Below are 21,494 nucleotides of genomic sequence, written 5' to 3' on the forward strand. Positions count from 1 at the left end.
AAGAATTGATTCATCTCTGATATTACGTTTATTACACATTTTTTGTTTTTGTGTAGTATAAATACCTCCGAAGATGTTTAAATTTTGATGGCTGATCACGTCGTTTATCCGAAATTATTACGCAACTGATTATGTACAACTTTAGTTTTTTATTTGTTGGGGTTTTTTTTTTTTTTTTTTTTCAAATCATTATTTCTACCACAATTTGTCGACGCAAAATTTATCAAATATTCCATGTGTTATCCGGAATATATACAATTTCAGTAAAACGCTGCAGTCTATGAAATTTTTTAATCCCCTAAAATCTCAACTAATCGATAACATTCTATTTGAATTACGGATGAGTGTGTCGTTGTGCGACTTTGAAAAATCAAAGCGATGCCTGTAATCTGAATTTTACGTAGAGTGAAAAATATGAGTATAATCTCAGGTGAGTCGCCGAGTACTTTACCATACCCTGTTTCTATAGACGTATAATAAGAGCACGGTAAAAACGGTATGGACTAAATTAATCTTGGCTCATTCTTAACAATGCGTCACTATTATTAGACCATTCGAGTTGCAAGTACGCTACCTATACTAATTTCAAAGTCAAACATGACACCTGCAAAGTGATACATTTCAATGCCTGTCACAATTCTTTTAGCAATTTCGAGTATTTCTACTTACGTACCTATCGGGGTATAAAATTTATCGACCATGATTTACTTTGTACAGGTATGTACCTAGTTTCTAATTATCTAACTAGTTAGGCTAAAAATAAATAAATAAATCACTCCTATATGATAGTCAGGGTAAAAAATGTACAAAATAAATTATTCATAGATAGTTAAATTAGAACTCTCTAAAATTAAGCAACGTGTGAAGCATTGTGATGGCTATATCGTACCTGCTTTACTGACAGATACGAGTGCGATGGCGATTATACCGGAGTTAATTTTATTTCAAAGAATTATGGTAATGCTGCTAATAGGATCGTCGCTCTAACGTTAAATGTTACTTTTACAGATGGGTGTCCGGATCTACCTCGACACATGTTGTACTCCTCCAGTTCATTCCCCTTACCGCAGCAATTCCTCAGTTTCTTCTTCACCGGCAGCATTCTCTCATTTATTTCTCCACATCCTATGATTTCGTCCTGTCCGCAGGTAAAGTTATGTCAAATACTATCGGTAAATTGTTAGGCAAGTAGTTCAGATCGCAGGTCGATGCATTTATGAATATTATTTTACCGTCCGAAGAGATACCATACCCTGAAAATTTATAGGGTTTAATTTCAGGATTCTGGAAAGATTTTCCAAAGCACTACGTACCCTCGTGCACGTGGCCGAACACGTGATATTTTGGTTGCACCCGATTTTGCACTGTGGTTAATAATTCTACACATCCAGCCCGAACTCCGCTACAACACAAATCTCCGTGGCCAACGGGAGGTGTGTGCGTCACCAGAATATCGGTGTCACTTGGAATCAATGTCCACTTGGACAGACATGGCTCCCCTCGAGGCACGTTGAATGCCCACTTGCAAAACTCTGGCTGCCTATCGATTTTCAAATAAGGTAGGTAAGGCATCGTTGGTAAATTGTAACTGGTTTATATTTCAATCTTACCAAGGAGTTCCATATATTTTTATTCCGTCAATAATTATTTCAGAATCTTCCAAATAAATACAATTCGTCAGATGCTCTCTGATGTTCTTTGTCTTTATCGCCTCGGCCAGAGTATCTCTAGACATTCCCAGGGTCGGTATGTCGTCGATGACACTTGTTCCCGTGTGTTTGTGTCTGTCCCCCGCAGCATTTGTGGAAAATGGGTGAGTGAACGTTGGGTCAAAACTCAATTCATGATTTCCCGCTATCACTAACTTATGCTTGTGCGGCAGGCACCCTGCGAACCGTGAGAATTCATTGGATCGTTACAAACTCTTTAACAGTCGTCCGGAGCAACGGAGATGCTGCTCACCGATCCAATTGTTGAATTCTACAACTTCCTCGAGACTTCCACATTTCGTGAAGTCTCCGGCGTGAATAAAAACGTCGCCTTCTGGTACGTCGAACTTTATGAACGGGGTCAAAGAGTGAGTATCGCTCATGCAGACCACCCTGAGCTGAAACACGTCGTGCTTAGGTTAAGATCTGGTTTGAAAAAACCTGCCCATTTCACGTGTATCTTCCGTTCCCAGAACCGAAAATTCTCACCTTATTGACCGGGGCAGGAGTGGTCGGTATCTTCGCCGTGATTTTTATGACTTTTTGTCGCTGTGACAGTTCTCGCCATGCCGCACTGGGGTCAGCTGTCAACGGATGAATTCCAATTTTCATATTCACTATGGAATATCGCCCCGTTATAACCGCCCTCCGAAACAGCAGCTCCGATGACTGCTGCGCCGACGAAAAGCGTGCTATCCTCGCGATCCCGCGGGCGGGCGGAGGGAAGGGATCGTCATCTCGGTTCGCATCAAGAACCGGATAAACGAGACGGATTGTCGATCGGTCAAGTCGGGCTCGCTCATGCCGCCGATGAATCAAATGCACCTTGCAGCTAAAAAGCGCAGTCGAAAGATGGAAATCCTCGCGGCGGCGGAGGGGAGTGCATCGTTTCCCTCACCCCCTGGGCAGGATAGTTCGGTACTATTTTGACACGCTATAGCGGAGTCGGTGTGGTCAGTTCGGCTCTCAGTACGGAGCGAGTCGCATCGCGATGCTGTGCGGACATTTGACATCTGCGACAATATTCGACAAAGTTTTTCGCCTCCGTCCGCACTCTTGAATTCCCGTAGAACGTAATCCGTAGCGCGCCGCGACCCAGGTGGACGGTGTAATACGTGGGAGCCAGGCACCCGCAGAACTATAAAGCGACGTTATTATTCCCGTTCGCGTTCTGTCGCGTTTAACAGTGTGCCCAGAGAAAACTAGGCGAGAGGAGACCGAAAGACGACGAGAGCCAACGGGGGTCCGATTCTCCTCGAGTTTCTTGTGCCCGCAGTTACAGTTCCGTGCAGTTGTTTGTGCCCGTTCTTCCTGATCTTTTCGTTTATCCTCCTTGCCGTCTCGGCAACGCCGACTGCGAGTTTCTTGCTCGGCTTTTTAGCGAGAACGGAACCCCGGCCGTGAAATAGGCGATTCAAAAGTGATCCAATTTTTTTCCTAAAATTTTCTAACGCCACGTTCGGATTCGCCGATCCTCCACCTGTTGGAAAATGCGTCGGTGCGTGCGATCCGACCACTTCGTGTTCAGTGAATGAACGAATTTTCCTTCGTTTTTTTCTTTTCATACTTTGACATGTGTCGGTGCGTCGACGTGTCGAGAACAATAGTGAAAAAAAATTGCACCTCAAACGTACAGGATTACGTTCAGTTTCCTATTATGGATCACCCGCACTCGGATTACGCATCGATAGTTTTCCGGTAAACGTGAGTACGACCGATCGACGGTCCATTTTATCCCGCTGTTCAAAGTTCGAATAGTTCTCTGAATAATCATTCGAAAATCTTGCCTCGGCTTAAGCGTCTCAAATGTCCGATGAAATTTGAATGAAAATAGCGCGCGAACAAAGGACGATCCCCGCACCGCGCTATTAGTTTGTTGATTGTAAGATGGCCGCCCGATGCGTGGGACTTATTATTCTCGCAATAATTGCACCAGTTTGCTATCCGGAGTCGAGTGGTTATTATTGCAATTTTCATGCTATCGAAGCCCCTTTATCACCTTCGCTCGCGTTACGAGCGGACGACTCATTTTCGATCCACATTACGCTCCACGCCAACTTAGGAGCTCCCGCAAAAAGAGTTAAAAGGTTATTTTATTATACCCTACGAGTTACGAACGATGTTTGTAACCCACCACGAGGTAGTAATCACCCATTGTTTCATTTTTTTATTAAACATTTATTACTTCGCTTAAAAGAATCTTTTTACATTCGCGGGCTCGCTTTACCTCGTTTAAATCCGTTTGTATAATCGAACAATTTTTTCGGCGCCATAACAGGATAAAATGAACATAAAAATTTACGAAATATGTAACGCACGTACACTTATTTATATAAGTATGTACATAAAACTTATGCATGATCTAGTTACAAAACATAAACGAAAGTATAAGTATACGTATGTACGACATGGTATATACACACATATGTATATGCATAAATTTAAATGAGACGAAAGTTTGTTTTATTGAGGTAGGACGTAATTGGGATATATGTGTTTTTGGACGAAATCCGACATTTGACGTAGATAAAAATCTCCTATTTTTTACACGTGTCGTCTTCGTACTACTCTTTCGGTTCTCCATTTCTTTTACCGTAGAGTGCAGGCTGCGTCAGGATCCCAGCGAAGTTTGTACCGTACGGACCAAGGGGGTGCAGTGACTAAATATTATACCGAAAATCAATAGAACCCCACAGAGAGAGAACATTCGGAGAATATCATCGCTCAAGGACCCGATTTCTCCCGGATGACGTTGCAAAGATTTCCCATAGGATTTTAGAACCCGAAAAATTGGGCGAAAGGAGCCGCGTTGGGTTCCGCTCCATTCCAAAGAAAAAAAAAAATACGACTATTTTTCAGTCTCGTGTACGGAAAAAGAGCGGTCCGATTTCCGAGTCCTTTCATAGTCCTTCAAAAGTAGTGCGATCGTGAGCGAGTAGTATAGGTAAAATACTCATAGGTATAGGCGTAGGTGTGCACCCTTATTTACCGCGTTGTGCGATGAAAGAGAAATTCGAAATTGTTGACGGTTTTGAATCGACAGGAAACGGACTCCTATCCAAGGATTCCAAATCTCGCCTTGAAGGGGGCCGAGAAACGAGAAACGAGGGACGAGGGTGCATCGAAGAATAGTACACGAAAAGGCAGGAAGAAGGCGACGGCGTTGCCTTGGTAACCGATGTCCAGGGGCGCGCAATGGCCGGGGCGCTTTCAGAGAACGGCCCGCGGCCCGTCAGTGTCATCGCTGTCGACGGTACAGAAACTCAACAACATCAACAACAACAACTACCACAACAACAACAACTGAATCGAGCTCCTCTACATCACCACCATCGTAACCAGGAGCAGCAGCAGCAGCAGCAGAACAGTAGCAACGATGTTTCCAGCAGATCGTTTATCTCGACGGAGGCACAAACTGAGAGTACAACCTGCGGTCAGATTTCTTGTTCACAAAATTTGCCACAAACTAATTCGGTAGCGTTGGTATCCGCTGTGCCAGTAACGGGGGGGTCTCCCGGACCTCTGGAGAGCAACACAGCCCGTCTGGTCGAAAACGAGGAGACGAGGGACGCCAGGAGACGGGAAAGGAGGTTAAGACGACAGCATCGAAGGGCCATGAGGTCCTGCTCGGTGCCACCCTCGTACGCAGGTGGACCCTGCGGCGTCGGCCCCGCCGTAGCTCCCTCGGGAGTCCCTATCGTTCCTCCGGGTGGCAACTTTCTTCATCCACCTCCTCCGCACCTGGGACTCAGAGGGCTCGGCGGACTCGGCGGCCTCAGTGGCCTCAGCCTCGGGCTGCCTTTTCCTGTGCCCACGAGTGTCTCAGCTTTTGGAAGGTGAGTTTGTCGGGACGTGACCCTGCTCAGTTTCCTTACAATCAAATGCATGCGATTACCTGCGTACAATCTTGCAAAGGTAGAATTCAGTTTCAGTGAAAGTGTGAAAGTAAAAATTCTATTCATGAGTATAACTTTGGCGTACATCATGTTCACACAAGGGTCATGTTTATTCATTATACATATTGTTGTGGCGTGGGACAAACTCGTTGCAAGCGACTACGATTTTGCTTTGGATTTACTCTGTTTCGTTACATTATTTTTCATTCAAAGCAACGACGATGATAATAATGGTATATCGTCAGAAGTGAAAACAGATTTTCACGGAGTTGTTATTATACAGATCTTTGTACACCTCGAGACTTTCTGCAGGCTTCCGTCACTCCGCAGTGCCTATAACTCCTCGCCTATAATGAGTCTGAATTGTATGGTATTACCGCTTCGATTAAAATGATTTAATTAACGGTTTCAACCAATCAATGATCCGTACAGTTCAAACTTTCTATGGCTACAGACCACCGCATTCGACATTCAGCATAGATCCGGCTATGTACAAGTACCCACACACACACATACACACACACACACATATAATTGCGCAAGGATAATGAGCTATTTTCAAACCATAGAAAATTATATCTCAAAAGTAGGTTTCTGTTTTTATTTCATTTCATTCTCTCTTCTTTTTTCAACTTTGTATTTCACTTGTACGTAATTACACGGAAGCGTACATACCTACTTTTTTTTTTTCTCTCCGTTCAAATATTATCTGCTTTGTTACAATTTCCGCTCACGTACGCCGTACAAGTGCATAAATATGCGATTAAACGAGAATCGGAAACCGCGGGGCGTGCAACACACGGCCAAAAGAAACAAAAAGCAAAAACGTAAAAGCTCGGAGATGAAAAGCCAAAAAAAGGACGACTCTCAAGTTTTCTGTATATAAATGAAAAGAACGTTCTCGAACCCTTTTCGGGTTCAATGGATAAATTTCTTTGCCCATTCATTCCTTTTACTATACGCACGTGTGAGATAGTGTACACAAAATTTTTTTCAAGGGGGTCGATATACACGCACACCTTTATACATACATATTGACTGCACAAAGGTCAAAAAGCGTGCTCTTTCAAAACCCGTTACCGCATAGCTCCTCCACTCGGAACGCATCGCGTTACTTTGCTTCACTTTTTTTTTTTATTCCTTTCTGTTTTTTTTTTTTTTTTTTTGCTCCCAAACTCGAGCTGCGGAAAATAATCCGAAATAATTATCAACGTATACCTGCGTGGTGTATTACTGAAAATTCGTGTCTTGTTTTTTCTTCTCTTTTGTTTTTTCATTCTAACACACGTATAGTTTCACGGGATTATAAAACACGTGGTACATGAAAATAATTCGGTACGTTTTATTTTGGTGTGTTTTTTTCTGTTTGGAATTAAATTTTTCTTCACCTCGGGCGTCGAGTTCAAAGGACGAAGGGGCTGAGAGGGGGTCAAAATGGGCGAATAAATTACCGGATGTTGTCTCTTCGAGCATCTTAGGGTCCACGATGTACGTTCGTAACGCACATACAACATATAATACTCGAGCGTAGGATAATCAATGACGTATTTATACATATGTATTCGTTTTGACGGCTATCCGCGTTCTGTAAAATGAACCCGTTATGTCGAGAGGGATTCGTGAGCGTATATACCTATGTATATACGTACATACATACATCTATACACAAGTCGCGGGTTACAATTCAGCAGGGCCGCAGCCGGGCCGTACCGAGGCCCCGGTTACGCCGCGAATTTCGCATCTCGTCTCTTCCATTTTCGACGCCGAGATTTCAGTGGATTTTTGCCTCCTCCATGTTGCTTTTTTATCCCCCCCCCCCCCCCCCCCCCCCCCCCCCCCCCAACTTCGGCGTCCTCTAACGCGGCACGCGGCGTAGGATCCGAGGAAGTTTAGCGGAAAAGTGGCGTCGAGGCGTCGAGACATCTCGGGTAAGTCGGGGCGCCCGAACTCCGGGGAGTCTGTGTCACTGGGTCAGACCATGAGACCATCTATCTCTTGGTACTCCGAGAACTAGCAGTACGTGAAATAAGATACTCGAGCCGCCGTTCTAAACTTGCTTTTGTATACGTAGTAGCGTGTCTTGTGTACTTCGCATACACTCGGTAACAAAAATGAACGGCGCTGTATCCGCCGCTCGGCTAAAAAATACCGATACTCAAAATCCTGTAACTCGATGAATAATTTTCCAAGCATTTTCAAGGTCGTAACCTCGACTCGGAGGTGGTTTCGAAAATTCTTCTCAAGGTCAGTTTTGACTACGTCGTGGCGTCGGTTCGAGTGCCGAGGCTTGAAATAAAATAATGCAGCAGAAAACTCTCGAGGCGGCCATTTTGTAGCCCGAAATCTCCTATTCAAAATGGCCGCCGCGATAAGTTTCATGCGCCATTTTCTGACACGGAGTTATTCAATTTTTTCAAATCATTCAATCGTTAAAAATTGAACATCTCGGTATCAGAAAATGGCGCATGAAACTCATCGCGGCGGCCATTTTGAATGAGGGATTTTAGCCTACAAAATGGCCGCCTCCAAAATTTTCCGCATTATTTTATTTCAAGCCCCATTCTTCCTTCCGCAGGCGTTTCCTGACCGCGAGATTGAGAATTTTCGTAAACCATTTTGAAACCATTGAAACGCTTTTCATTCCGCACGTTTTCACGGAGCGTCGGTAGCGCCGTTAATTTTGTTACCGAGTGTACGCCGTGCCTACTCGTCGAGGGACGACGATGACGTGTCTGATTTTTGCTGCAGGGATTCCGTGCCGAAGCAGTGCTGCGGACTCGGATCTCCACCGGTACGTTGGTCCATTCTCGGAGTGGGAGTTGTGGGCCTAGTTTGCGCCGGTGCAGGGGCCTTACTTGGGGCATTACGGGCCACCGGTCGCGACCACATCGCCGTCGCCCTGCTGATGATCGGTGAGTAATGCGGAGTTCAGCCCCTGGGCTCCGGAGGGCTCCTCACTTTTTCCCTCAGTTTTTCCACGCACCGGGTGATCGAAAATTTTTGTATCGGCCGGTGCGGGTTAGGGGCGCGTTAGGCGCGGAGGAACGAAGGAGGAGGAACGCTCGCAGCTGTTTTTCGTTTGCAGCGTTTAAGTTGTACCTTCTTCGAATCGGTGCGAATAAATACGCCGCAGGTATAGCGAGAGAAGAAAGCTTTTTAATCACGATTTAAGCATCGCGAGTTCTACTGCACGTGGAGCGTCGAGGTACGTAGAGGTATATAGGTGTGTATGTATCGGAGAACGCGTGCAGCATCAACGGCGTATATAGTATGGGTAAAAAATAATCGGAGAGAAGGCGGCAAACGCGGATCCATTTCTGTGTGGTGTGTAATATGCGCGCACACATATACCACACACACACACACACACACGCGCGCGCGTGAAATGTACTTCGCCACAGTCGAACGGGGCGCATCCTGTTTGAGATTCTAAATGTACATTGTAAGTACCGAGGAGTTCGAGAGGAACGAATTGACATTTGTGGGTCTTAAGATCGAGCAAAAAAAAAGAAAAAAAAAACGACAAAAATTGAGTGAGAAATACTTCAGGTTTCTAGGTACAATAATTGTTTGGAAGTGGGGTCCGCCGTTTATTTGCTCGTATATATAAGAATTGTAAACTTAGAATTTTTATTTTACACAATTTTTGCCTAATAAATTAATCCGTTTTTCAAGTAATTTACGATACAAAATAATTTCATACATTTAAAAAAAAAAAAAAAATGAGAACATCAGGTTTTCGGTAAAAAAAAAATCGCTGCAGAAACACGATTTTTTGGTATATTTAAAAATTGCAAAAACTATATTTAAAAAATATCCGTTTTCCAAAATTCCGGCATTTTTTTTGTCTATTTTGTTTTGTTTATTTTTGAAAAATCCGCCACGAAAATGAACAACATATTTGGAGAAAAAAAGAAACTGTCTGAAAAACGTTGATTTTTTTATGAGTTTGAAAAATTATTACGTCTTTTTATATGATAGTTTTTTAATTTTCTTTCCCTTTTTTTTTGGTTCGGTATCGCTCAAATTACAAATACATATTATATGTATACAATCGCTGCGAACCCAATTTGACCTAAAGAAAAAAAGAGCAGGAAAAAAAAGAAATAAAAACAAACTTTGCTCGGAGTAAAGAAACTCGAATACCTGTACTCGTCATTGATTTACCGTATAATGAACCCGACATCAGGGACACATCGTTGAAAAGTTTTCAATTCTCGCTCTCTCTCTCTCTCTCTCTTTCCTTTTTATTATTTTTCAATTTTTTTGTTCTTTTTTTTATTGTATTTTTTTTTTTGCAATCAACTAGAATTTAAGAAAGAGATGAAACGAACGAAGAATCGGGCTGTCTAGCTTTCCAAATTATATTGCGTAGGTGTAAATATCTGTACGTGTCCGTATGTATACCTCGGTAGACGTTTATACAGCCAAATTGAATCGGGGAAAAATTAGAGTAAGAAGAAGAAAATGAAAAAAACAAAAGAAAATTAAATAAGTATAAATGAATAAACAGGCGCTAAATTTTGTCCGCTCTCGTGTCATACACGTTCATGCATCTTGTTTTCGTTCTGATTATATGCGGTTAACATCGTCAAAGTCCTGTTATTATACTATACGATTGAGGTAACTCCGCACACCGGAATTCAGCGGTGTAAAAGTATAAAGGGAAAAATTAAATAAAGCGGACGAAAAAGTTGATAACGAAAAGAAAAATAATAACGCGATCGTGGTGCGGTGTGTATATATACAAAAATAGAAATTGATACCGCAAAACAAAATATTACAAAAAAGAATAAGAGAAAAAAAAAAGAGAGAAATGAAAAAAAAAATTTGTCACTACGTATTAGCGACGATATAAACGTGAACCCGAAAATTAGAAAACCGCTTCTGATGTGAAATGAAATTCTCTGTTACATGAAAGAAAATTTCCATTCGCTGTATGTATTTATGTATGTATATATTGTGAAATTTTCTTATATATTCTACAGAATCTTATTAATTAACTTTTGTAATATTTTGAAAATAGGTATACACATACTCATACGTACATTTATATAGCGACGTTATGTATTACCTAATCGCGTAACTTTCTATTTTCAATAAATTTAAAAATAATATCTAGCGTCAGGAAAAATTTCGTAAACAAAAAAACAGTCTAATTATTGTATTCCAATTATTTTCCAATACGCCTTGAAAATTGCCTCGTTTAGTCGGATTAACGACAACTATTTTTTGTCTTTTCTTTTCCAACACGGTATACAGTTTTTTTTTTTTTTCCTCCTTTTTCTTCGTTCTGCGCCAATTTTCATATCTTTCAAGGCCGCTCCGGTGTGCAGCGGTACATAATACACGGGGTCATAATTGGACCAGCTATAACGACGCTGTTGTTGCATAGAAATTTTTTTTTTTTTTTTCTTCTCTTTAATTACACGCGATTGTTCGTCTTTTCGCTCGTCGTTCTTTTAATTCTCACCATTTTTTTTTTTTTTTTTCTTTGTTTTTTCTCTCTTCTTTATTTCGTACAGGCGCGTGTTGCGTACACAATTTTGTCATTGAGACGAACTGCCGTATTGCGCTACGACGAGAAGACCTAGCCCAACCCGACAACTAGTTACGCCGTCTCATACGAATTCTGTTTCTAATTCTAATTTCTAGCGATATGCAGTCTAGGCACGTCACCCCGATGTCGTCGTCGACGCCGATATATACATGTATATGTATATATGTATATAGACTCTGTAACGCTTGTATTTGATCGCATAATTGCGTACGGCGATTAATTAACGCCTTCAAATCCGTCGTCGATTACCATAATCTATATAACCGCCTGTTATTATATCTAAGCTACATTAATTGTCGCCGTCGTATTTTTCTTCCCTACTTTTCCTCAATTCCTCTCAAATATTATATCAGCGAGAGTCCCATAGAAACTGCAGGAGAGAAAAAAAAAAATTACACACGGCGTATAAGTAAATAAAACCGACCTTCGGTATCGGAATGTATTAAAAATGACCTTGCTCGAGAAACAACCTGATGTGTGCGTAGGATAGCAGATGTCATTACCGTTAATGAGATAATTATGTATATATATATGTGTGTACATATGTGCAGCGACTATACGCGATGGGCCGTGAGATTCTTTCGGTTATTGTTGACAGCGACGATAAACTATATAGATGCGATTCAATTACGGTGACATTGTATTATTTTTAGAGAATAGGAAAGGAGAAAAAAACAAAAACAATATTTACCGTTACGTATACCTACGTATACAACGTACATAGTGCTTCATTCGTATGTATACAATATGATTCGATAATATTGAGGGATCTCTTTTTTTCTCTTCCTTATCGTTATACTATATCGTTTGGATTGAATGGGTCCAGCCATATGTGAAAAGAGAAAAAGGAAGATAGAGTTTTGTTTGCACACCGATATAAATACATATACATATTAGTGTATACATTGTATCAGATTTGCAGAAAAATATTCAATCTACATAAAACGCAGGTATATATAATAGATCCTTCTAGTTTCCACGTTATTATTGTTATTGTTGTGGTTTGTTCCGCGGGTACACAATACTAACGATTTTGTAAACCGTGTTGTTGTTGGTTGTTGTTTTTTTTTTTTTTTCAATTTCACCGTCAGACCGTGACCAAGTGGAAAGAAATTGCTGCACACCTGCGTTATTTTCGCGCGGTGTACCGGTTAATCGTAATCCGTGTCACTGATATCGTAATCTGAATTATCATTATCGTTTAAGTTATCGTCGTCGTCGTCGTTATTTTCTGTGTTTTTGGTTTTTCGTTACGACGACGACGACGACGACGGCCGGAAGAGTAAAATAAACGGAAGAATGAAGAAAAAAAAAAAAAAAAAAAAAATGAAACGAGTCGGACGTGCACTTTCAATTTTTATCGATCGATATTGTTACAGGTTAGGTTATGCATCGCGTATACGTCACCGGGTGCAACGTATCCGTATCGCATACTAATTACGATTAATAATTGGGTCAGGTTTAATTAGCGACGTGAATAGCGCGAACTCGATCGATGATTTTATGATACATTCGCCGAAGAAGAAGCTGCTGTGTTTCTAATAAAGCAGACGCTATTAATGGCTGAATAAATTGACGTCTGCGGCCGTGATGACTCCATTTTGTTTTTCGGCCCTACGCGATAATTGTGGTAATTATTTCGTTGTTTTTCTCTCGTTTTCTCTAAAATTCAATTGTCGCGGTTACACGCGTGGCTTTATGAATAACTCAAAAAAATAAACGACGCGATGCGAAATTTTCAAACAATTCCAACCCAGGAATCGACAGGACCACCGTCGCTGACGCGATAATTAACGTGGGAGTACAGAAGCGAGTCGCAGCTGCCTAACCTCCTCGACATAAATTTCTACTGATCTGAACCGAAATGGACCGTCCGTTGTACACCAGGGCGTGTTAAACTTTCGGAAGAATTGGAATAAAAAAGAGAAAAAAAAGAAAAAGGACAAAACTCCGTCGATGGACGAAATTCGTCAAGGAATTCGAAGAGAAAATCATCGTACATTCGCGCCAATCGTCGAAATCGATGTCATCGTCGTCCATTTTCAAGTTTTTTTTCTCAATCGATCCCTTCGAACGACCGCAAAGATTCCGTGTCAAATTTCACGACGACACACAGAGACCCGCGCATCCGTTTCTCCGAGGCTTCCAAAAGTTGGTTGAACTTTTTCTTTTCTCTCTGTTTTCCTTCAATTTTTTCCCCTCGACATTATCGTCCGAGGAATTTTTTTTTTTTTTTCTCTCCGACTCGTCCTTATTCCAGCGGAGAGAAAGACGCGGAACACGCTCCGACGCAGCGAAAATAGAGAACGAAGTGGCCGAGGAGGAAGAGAAAAAATAGAAGAGAGAGAGAAAGAGAGAAAGAGAGAGAGACAAGGAGATGGAAAAGATTTATTCAGTCGACTAGTTGGGACCTGCAGTCGCAGCGAGCGTAAAAGCCGAGCGAGTCGGTCGCAGGTACGTAAGATAATCGAAGGGAACCTCCTCGCGATCCGTGATTCCTGCGACGGCGGCGGCTAGCGGAGAACCGGAGGAGGCAACGGCGGCTGCGGAACCCGTGGTGCACAACAAACTCACACCGACTTCGAGGTGAATTGGAGAAGAAGTAGATATATATCTGTACGTAGACGTGCGCGCGGCCCGCACTTCTAGCTTACTTTCTAACCAAAGGTTAGGTTGGGCATCGTGTGCACCGCGAGCGGCAAAAGCAACAGCGACGGAGGCAGCGGCTCGAGCCAGGTTTAATGTACGTTTAGGACCGGTACCACCCGGCCGTTACAACGCGATATACGAGAGCGGAGAATAAGCCGGGGCAACAATGGAGGACGCGGACACAAAAGTCCGGGGAAACGCGGAACGTCCACACCCGCACCGACCCCAAAGGTCTCCTGAAAGAGTATCGGAGGATACTGGTTTTTTTCTGTCACAGATACATCGGTACGGTAGCGAAAGAAACGAGCCTGCGAACAGTTCGAATCAACGACCCTCCAGCTCGTTCCTCCATCTTGTTTTTTTTTTTTTTTTTTTGCGCGTTTGTTTGATGATTTTTGAAAAGATTTTTGTTTTTCTCTCGCAGCTTTTGATGTAGGGAAAGAAACGAACGAGCTTACGCAGAGTTCGAATTTGTTCCTCCATCTTGTTTTTCTTTGCGCATTTGTTTTTTGATTATTGAAGATATTTCGATTTTTCTGTCGCTGCTCCTGAAGTAGCGAAAGAAACGATTCTCTCTCGTTCCTCCATCTTGTTTTTTTTATTGCGCATTTGTTTTCTGAGTTTTAAGAAAAAAATTTGTTCTTCTGTCGCAGTTTGATGTAGGGAAAGAAACGAGCCCACGCAGAGTTCGAATTAACGATTCTCTCTCGTTCCTCCATCTTGTTTTTCTTTTTTTTTGCGTATTTGTTTTCTGATTTTTGAAAAGATTTTTATTCTTTTGTCGCAGTTCGACGTAGGGAAAGAAATGAGCCCACGCAGAGTTCGAATTAACGATCCTCCATCTTGTTTGTTTTGCGCATTTGTTTTCTAATATTGAAAGAATCCTTTTACTTTGGCTTTTTTCACGAATCTTTCAACGTTTCGCTAAAAAGTATGAGCACCGTTGACAGAAGACACTTATTTTTCTGTCGCAGTTCAACGTAGGGAAAGAAACGAGCCTACGCAGAGTTCGAACCAACGATCCTCCATCTTGTTCCACTATCTCGTTTTTCTTTGCGCATTTGTGTTCTGATTTTTTCAGAGATTTTTATTCTTCTGTCGCAGCTCTTGACGTAGCGAAAGAAACGAGCCTACGCAGAGTTCGAATCAACGATCCTCTATCTTGTTTTTTTTTTGTTTGGCGCATTCGCGTTTTTCGATATCGAAAAAAATCATTTCACTTCTCCTTTTTACGCTAATTTTCCAACGTTTCGCTCAAAAGTAGATTTATACGAGCCTAGTATAATTCACAGAAAATATTAATTTCCTATCCCCCGCAGCAGACTTCGAATTAAAAGTCCTTTCCATTCTTCCATTTTAATTTTCTCTACCCTCCGTAGGAAAAGTCCTTTCATTCTACCTTATCCTTCTCTAGCTCGTTGCGATTGAAAAAAAAAAGTTTCTCCTCCTGCATCGGCGTTTTATTGCCATTTATTGTTATTATCGTCATTCCAATTCGAAATCCTTCTCACCTCTATTGAATAATAACAACCTCGCATTTGTTCCGTGTTACAGGTATCGGCGTGGTACTAGTGACCGTCAGTGCGGTGGCATGGCGAGTCACCAGCAGGGAACATTGCGGCAGTTTCTTCGGGTTCACGGGAATATCGGGAAGAATACCACCGGCTAGGCCCATCCACCCCTACGCCGCCATGATCTATCCAGAGTTTCAATTCAGGCCGCCGCCCCCGAGCTATCAGGTTATCCCATTTCTTCGTTATTATTTTCGGGGGCTGAATAATTTCAAAAACGAACATACATCAACCGGGGCACAACCAAAATACTAAAAATTGTTGGCCACCCCCCAAAATCAAAGTAAATATCGCTGGAAGAAAGTTGGTTCCGATTTTTTTTATTTTTCCAGGGGGCTGAAAAGCGCCATTTTGTATACAGCGTATGAAATTCATTGTAACTCTCATGAACGGAAGCGGACGATCCCAAAAATTTTGTATTTTTTTATACGAGGTGTTCAGATGATTTTTCGATACTGATTTTTGATCTAGAACATTTTTTTACGCCGTCCATCTTTTTTCTGCCGATATACCGAGCGATAACGGGTTTCGGTGGAAAAACAAGATGGAGGACGTGCGAAATTGTTTTGGGTTAGAAAACACAGATTTCGATGCTCTCTGATAGAAAAATCGTGAAAATTTCGATCTGGCTTCGGAAGAGCACGCTTCTGGACACCCGGTATAAGAAATTCTGAGTTTCTTAAATCACTTTTTTTTAAAACGTTATAAAAATGGCGCTTCAGAGCCACCTAGAAAATATCAAAAAAATCTAATCCAGCTTTCTTCCAGCGATGTATCTTTGATTTTCGGGGGTGGCCAACTATTTTTTCAACGTTTTTCGATCCGCCCTGATTTTGAGCTACCTGAAACGGGAACGACTCAGTAAATTTGGTGAACTTCAACCGTGTGAGAAAAATCATAAGAAAGAAAAAAAACGTCCGGAGCGATCTTCGGCGCGTAGTTTACAACCACAATTTTCCGGTACATAATTCAAAGCTTCTGAAAACTTACTTTATCTTTCTTTCCTCTCTGTTTTCATTTCCGAGTATATCGGTACAGGTTAGAGGTTAGGTGGGTGTAAATATGTGTCGGTCGTCGATGGGTGGGGGGGGGGGGGGGGGGGAGAGTTTCGGTCTGCGCGTCCCTCGGGTTTCCCCCCGCTGTTTTTCGAGTGTAATCCGATCCCCCGGGTCGGCTTAGGATTCCAATTCCTCTTGTCAGCCGGTTAGTGGAACAGATTCTGGGACCGAGCCATTGATGCCCATTTTCGGTTTCGACCTCGTTGTTGTTCGTTACTCGGAGGTCCGCAGCGATGCAGATTTACGAAAACCGTCCGGGGTCCGAATCCCAGGAGTCTATAAGGATGCGGAAAATGAAGATCTTAGAAAAATCTTCGATTCCAATTCAGGACCAACCTCATTTGTAACAAATATCCGTTTTTCTTTCCATCATTTTATCCCATCGAATGAATTTTTTTTTTCAAAAAACGACAAATTTTCGTTCTTCGACTAACCGTAGATCGTTTGTTTGTTTCTTTTATTTTTCATACTGGGTAACGAAAAAAATACAAAAACGACCGAAAAACAGGCGAGTATGCAGGAGTATCGTTTGAGGCTTCTGCTGCTGGACAGATTGCAGCCAACTTCATCGCCACCACCGACTTACCGATCGAACGCTGGAAGTGTAGCCGCTCCCGGTGGAACGACCAGGGAAAGTAGACCTCCTAGTTATTGCGGACGACCCAACCTAACGGCGAGTACGAACCTGCAGGTGCCATCTTCCAACAAAAAGGATGCGAATCTCGTCAGAATCGTCCAGACGGAATCCGAACCCGTCATCCTCAGCGGGGACCAAACTCCCCCCGTGACCGCTGTCGAGGTTCTGGCCCATCTTTGAAAATTTTATCATTATCATCATTATTATGATTATTATTATTATCGTCTTCCTCGTCGCGATTCGTCGATTTTCACTTTCCCCGATCGACGCCAACGGCGACAAGGAATAAAGAGAAAAAGGAAAAGACGACGTCGCTATTGTTATTGTTTCAATTCACGTTTCGGTGAAAAAAACAAACAAGCGAACAAAAAAAACAGGAATGGAACGAAAAATTATTTTTTTTCTCTTCCAATTTTCCCATTTCCAATGATAAATTGACCCGAGGATATTCGGGATATTTTTGTACAGTTTTTGGTTCTCCTCAGATTCGTAAATTGAAAATAAAAAAAAAAATAAACAAAACAAGAACAAAACAAAAAATGAAATCGAAAGAGAAGAAGAAGTAAAAAAAATAAAGAAAATGATAAAGAAAAAACAAACTTGCGATTGCAAAAGAGGAATTGAATAAGTGCGCGATATTTATATACATATATACATACACATATATATATATGTAATAAAAATTAATTAATGCGTTCGCAGTAGCCGGCAATGAATTCCTATACATATATGTATAATGTGAGTAACGACAGTATTGTACGAGTTTCTAGTGATTCGATTGACCTCGTACTATAGACGGTGTACATAAAACTATATGTATAATAACATTAGACAAAAAGTACATAGGCTATATTTTATGTATAAAAAAACACACACACACAAAACTCCACGTGAGTTTCCATTAATATTTATATGCTTATACACATTTATACATACCTATGTAGGAACAATTATGTGTTATACTTTTAAATGCTCGTATAAGGTGATCATTTTATGGACTTTTTATGTACCTATATACATACATATACATACATAACGCATACCGGTATGTGATAGCGTAACGATCATTTTCGTTAGAGGTGACGAGACCTCGGAATTTTGTTTTTTTTTTCGTTTTCGTTTTTATTTTTTTTCTTGGGCGTTTTTTTTTCCCGGTTTTGCGGATCGAAAAATGTCTTAAGAGCGGGACCCTGACTTCCGGTCGTACGAAAAATTCGTATCGTTGATTCAACGATAATAATAATGATAATATTTTATCCTTCGTTCTCAAAATCGAAGAGAATGAAGAAGGAAAGAAAATAGCCGAACAAAATAAGAGTAAAATAATGCTGTACACGCTTGCATAGGTATACATATGTATTGATACAAGAAAATATGAATTGCAATATATATATATATATATATATACTATTTTTACATTTATCTTAAGAGTAATTGTTAGATGTATATTGTATTATGATTAAAAGTAAACATATGAGTACCTATATACTTATATATATATATTTATGTAATAAGCGCGCGGAATATACATAACTATAGAAAAAAAAAATTTAATTTATATACCTAAATATTTACATATAATACGGATAGTATGTATAAGAGTTAAGGACACGTAATAATTAACGAACTCGAAAGAGATATACCTGAATGGAATAGAAAAAAATAAAAAAAAAGAGAAAATGAACGAGAAATAATAATAAAACTTGGAAAAAAGAAAGACAAATGGAGGGTGATGATTTATTCTTTATTTTTTCGCCATTAATTCTGAATTTTCTTCTATTTTTTCAATTGATTTTTGATCAATCACCAGATTTCCCCGTATGCCCTGCTAGCGCCTGATTATGTGCAGGTGAAGCAGCAGGAACTTGGATTCATTTGAAAATTTTTCCTGAGTTTTTCTAATTTTTTCCTTTTTTTTTCGATTTTAAAGATAGTTCATTTGGCGCCTAACGTCAGATATACCCGCATCACACCGAGGACAACTAGCGTCGAGTGGCGGAATTTTCGCGAACTAAAATCCCAAGTTTCTTTCCCCTTGACGTCAGGCAATGTGTTGCGTGAGAGAGATGTATTTACGTTGACTGAAGATTGCATCTTCCTCTGGCCCTGAATGCTTTTTATGACATACAAATGTAGTTACACTATCCCAGATTTATTTCTAATTTTTTCTAATTTTTCCTGATTTTTTGTAATTTTTTCTAATTTTATCTGATTTTTTCCGATTTTTTAATTAATTATTCAAATTTTCCGCCCATTTCTATGGGCGCCGCCATTTTCTTTAGGCTCCGCCCACCGGGAGTACAGCTAGCGCCATGTGGCGGATTTTTTGTGAACTAACCCCTCAAAAAATGCAAAAGTTTTGACCCCCTTCAGGCGATCCCGGAAAAGTATTGGCCAGTTTCTCAGGCGGAAAAAAGCAAAAGTTTTGACCCTCCTCCAAGCGAACCCGGAAAAGTATTGGCCATTTTCTCGGGTGAAAAAACGCGAAAGTTTTGACCCTCCTTCAAGCGAACCCGGAAAAGTATTGACTATTTTCTCGGGCGAAAAAAGCAAAAGTTTTGACCATTCTCCAACTGAAACCGGAAAACTATTGACCACGCAATACATCTCTCTCACGCAACACATTGCCTGACGTCAAGGGGCAAGAAACTTGGAATTTTAGTTCACCAAAAATCCGCCACATGGCGCTAGCTGTACCCCCGGTGGGCGGAGCTTAAAGAAAATGGCGGGACCCATAAAAATGGGCGGAAAATTTGAATAATTATTTGAAACATCAGAAAAAATCGGAAAAAATTACAAAGAATCAGGAAAAATTAGGAAAAATTAGAAAAAACTTGGAAATAAATCTGGGATAGTGTAACTACATTTGCATGTCATATAGAGCATTCATGGCCAGAGGAAGATGCGGTAATTGACAGATTAATTAGAAAAACGGAAGAACAAGGAAAAATTGGGGAACAATTCTGGAATAGTGCATCTTGATGGTCTCTCTCGTTCACCTCGACGTGCGTGGCTCCACGCGCAGATGACGGTTGCAGGTAATTTATCATCTTTGACGCGTGTCATTCGGCAACATGCACAGAGTGCAGCGTACTTCACTCTCCTCCTTGAATCTCAAAACGTTTTCCAAGAGGTTTGCTTCGAGTCCAACTGGTGAGCTTAGAAAATATTTACTTGCGAGTCGAGAGATGAGGATCTTGATTTTCTTCTCACTAATTTGATTCTTTGCACTCCGATGCCGTTTTTAGGTTGCCCGCACCTCGGACGACTCAGTACAGCTCTGTACAACTATCCATTTGCTCAGGCAGACCAAGGAGATTTTATTCTGCGCTTGAAAGACACGAATCAAACAGAACTCGTACCAGATGCTACCGGTACACAGTGTTTAGACCATGGACTGGGTCTCTTAGAACAGGGACGTCGAGGCTTAGGCAAACACTGAAGCACGACCAGTCTAGACACCTGAGCAAAGAGGATCCAAAGGATCAATCGAGGCAAGGAGAATCTTACTGCGTCAGATCCAAGGTACGAGAAAGATGTTTGTCTGTTGATTAGACTCTGCGAGGATAACTAGGTTCATAATATTAAAATGAGAGGGATGTGGGCTCTATTTTGATTTCAGTGTCTTATTTCGTATAGAGGGATGCTCAAATCAAACGATCGTAGCCCAACTCGGAGAAGCAGACTACAGTGATGAGGTTGTACTGGAGGAAGAATAATCGCCTCTCCTTTAACTCGAAGACTTGATTCGCAAAGTCCTGAGCGGTGGATGATCAACCAAATTCTGTGTGTAACTTGGCTTGCACGTCCTCAGTCGCCTGTTAGGAGCTGGGAAAGATGCGACAAAGCCAATCATCATACGTTCGGAGTGGATAATTGCTCTAATTCAGTTATTATACATATACGTTGGATCGTACTGTGTTCATAATTTCTTTGTAACGATCAAACTATTTTTCTAATTTGACTCAGAATTGAAGCATTGTGTATGCTATTCCGTGTGATATTGTGATTGAGAAGCGATGAATATATCTGTGAGAATGAATCCATAATATGTATTACCATGAATTACGATGTCCGAACATGTATCTTTTACCTTTGATTCATCAATATATTTGACTACTTTAAATACACGATTGTTGAATTGCTATCAATCAAACCCCTACACACCAAATCCACTAATATCCTAGTATGATGGAAAGAGCGACTGATTGCTTGCAGGACTAAATATATGAATGTATGTATGCATGCGTGTGTATTCAATCATGCTTTCACTCAAAGAGGAAGTGGTAATGCAGAGCTCTAGAATACCGGCTCTGAAAATGAAAAGTTTGCCCAAAAGTAGATATTTGTGTCAGGAGAACATGAAACCCGAGGAGGTAGTCCGAGACCTGGTGCCTCATCATATGCATGCCTT

The 21,494-nt window shown here is 41.2% G+C and overlaps 3 protein-coding genes across 5 annotated transcripts; 2 read left to right on the top strand and 1 right to left on the bottom strand.

Moving 5' to 3' along the window:
- Positions 1 to 9: 9 nt before the first annotated feature.
- LOC105686632 (metallophosphoesterase domain-containing protein 1) lies at positions 10 to 2,438 on the bottom strand. Its single transcript, XM_012401643.4, has 5 exons — positions 2,199 to 2,438; positions 1,963 to 2,107; positions 1,611 to 1,887; positions 1,314 to 1,540; positions 10 to 1,253 (listed from the first exon to the last, which is right to left on the bottom strand). Exons 1-5 carry the CDS (start codon positions 2,319 to 2,321, stop codon positions 1,126 to 1,128), a joined length of 900 nt encoding a protein of 299 aa, XP_012257066.2. The 5' UTR covers positions 2,322 to 2,438; the 3' UTR covers positions 10 to 1,125.
- Positions 2,388 to 18,803, top strand: LOC105686631. Of its 2 annotated transcripts, none has more exons than XM_012401638.3 (5): positions 2,388 to 3,413; positions 4,753 to 5,545; positions 8,354 to 8,517; positions 15,369 to 15,553; positions 16,952 to 18,803. In XM_012401638.3, exons 2-5 carry the CDS (start codon positions 4,905 to 4,907, stop codon positions 17,258 to 17,260), a joined length of 1,299 nt encoding a protein of 432 aa, XP_012257061.2. In that variant the 5' UTR covers positions 2,388 to 3,413; positions 4,753 to 4,904; the 3' UTR covers positions 17,261 to 18,803. The 2 variants fall into 2 exon arrangements, with proteins under 2 accessions (XP_012257061.2, XP_012257064.2); XM_012401641.3 differs by lacking the exon at positions 2,388 to 3,413 and adding an exon at positions 3,442 to 3,796.
- A 1,189-nt stretch (positions 18,804 to 19,992) lies between these two features.
- On the top strand, positions 19,993 to 21,332 carry LOC125501990. Of its 2 annotated transcripts, none has more exons than XM_048659326.1 (3): positions 19,993 to 20,233; positions 20,329 to 20,605; positions 20,720 to 21,332. In XM_048659326.1, the coding sequence occupies exons 1-3, from the start codon at positions 20,106 to 20,108 to the stop codon at positions 20,744 to 20,746; spliced, it is 432 nt and encodes a 143-aa protein (XP_048515283.1). In that variant the 5' UTR covers positions 19,993 to 20,105; the 3' UTR covers positions 20,747 to 21,332. The 2 variants fall into 2 exon arrangements, with proteins under 2 accessions (XP_048515283.1, XP_048515282.1); XM_048659325.1 differs by having other exon boundaries at positions 20,002 to 20,233; positions 20,703 to 21,316.
- Positions 21,333 to 21,494: the final 162 nt, after the last annotated feature.

The sequence above is a fragment of the Athalia rosae genome, chromosome 8 (genome assembly GCF_917208135.1).
Source record: "Athalia rosae chromosome 8, iyAthRosa1.1, whole genome shotgun sequence".
NCBI lineage: Eukaryota > Metazoa > Arthropoda > Insecta > Hymenoptera > Athaliidae > Athalia > Athalia rosae.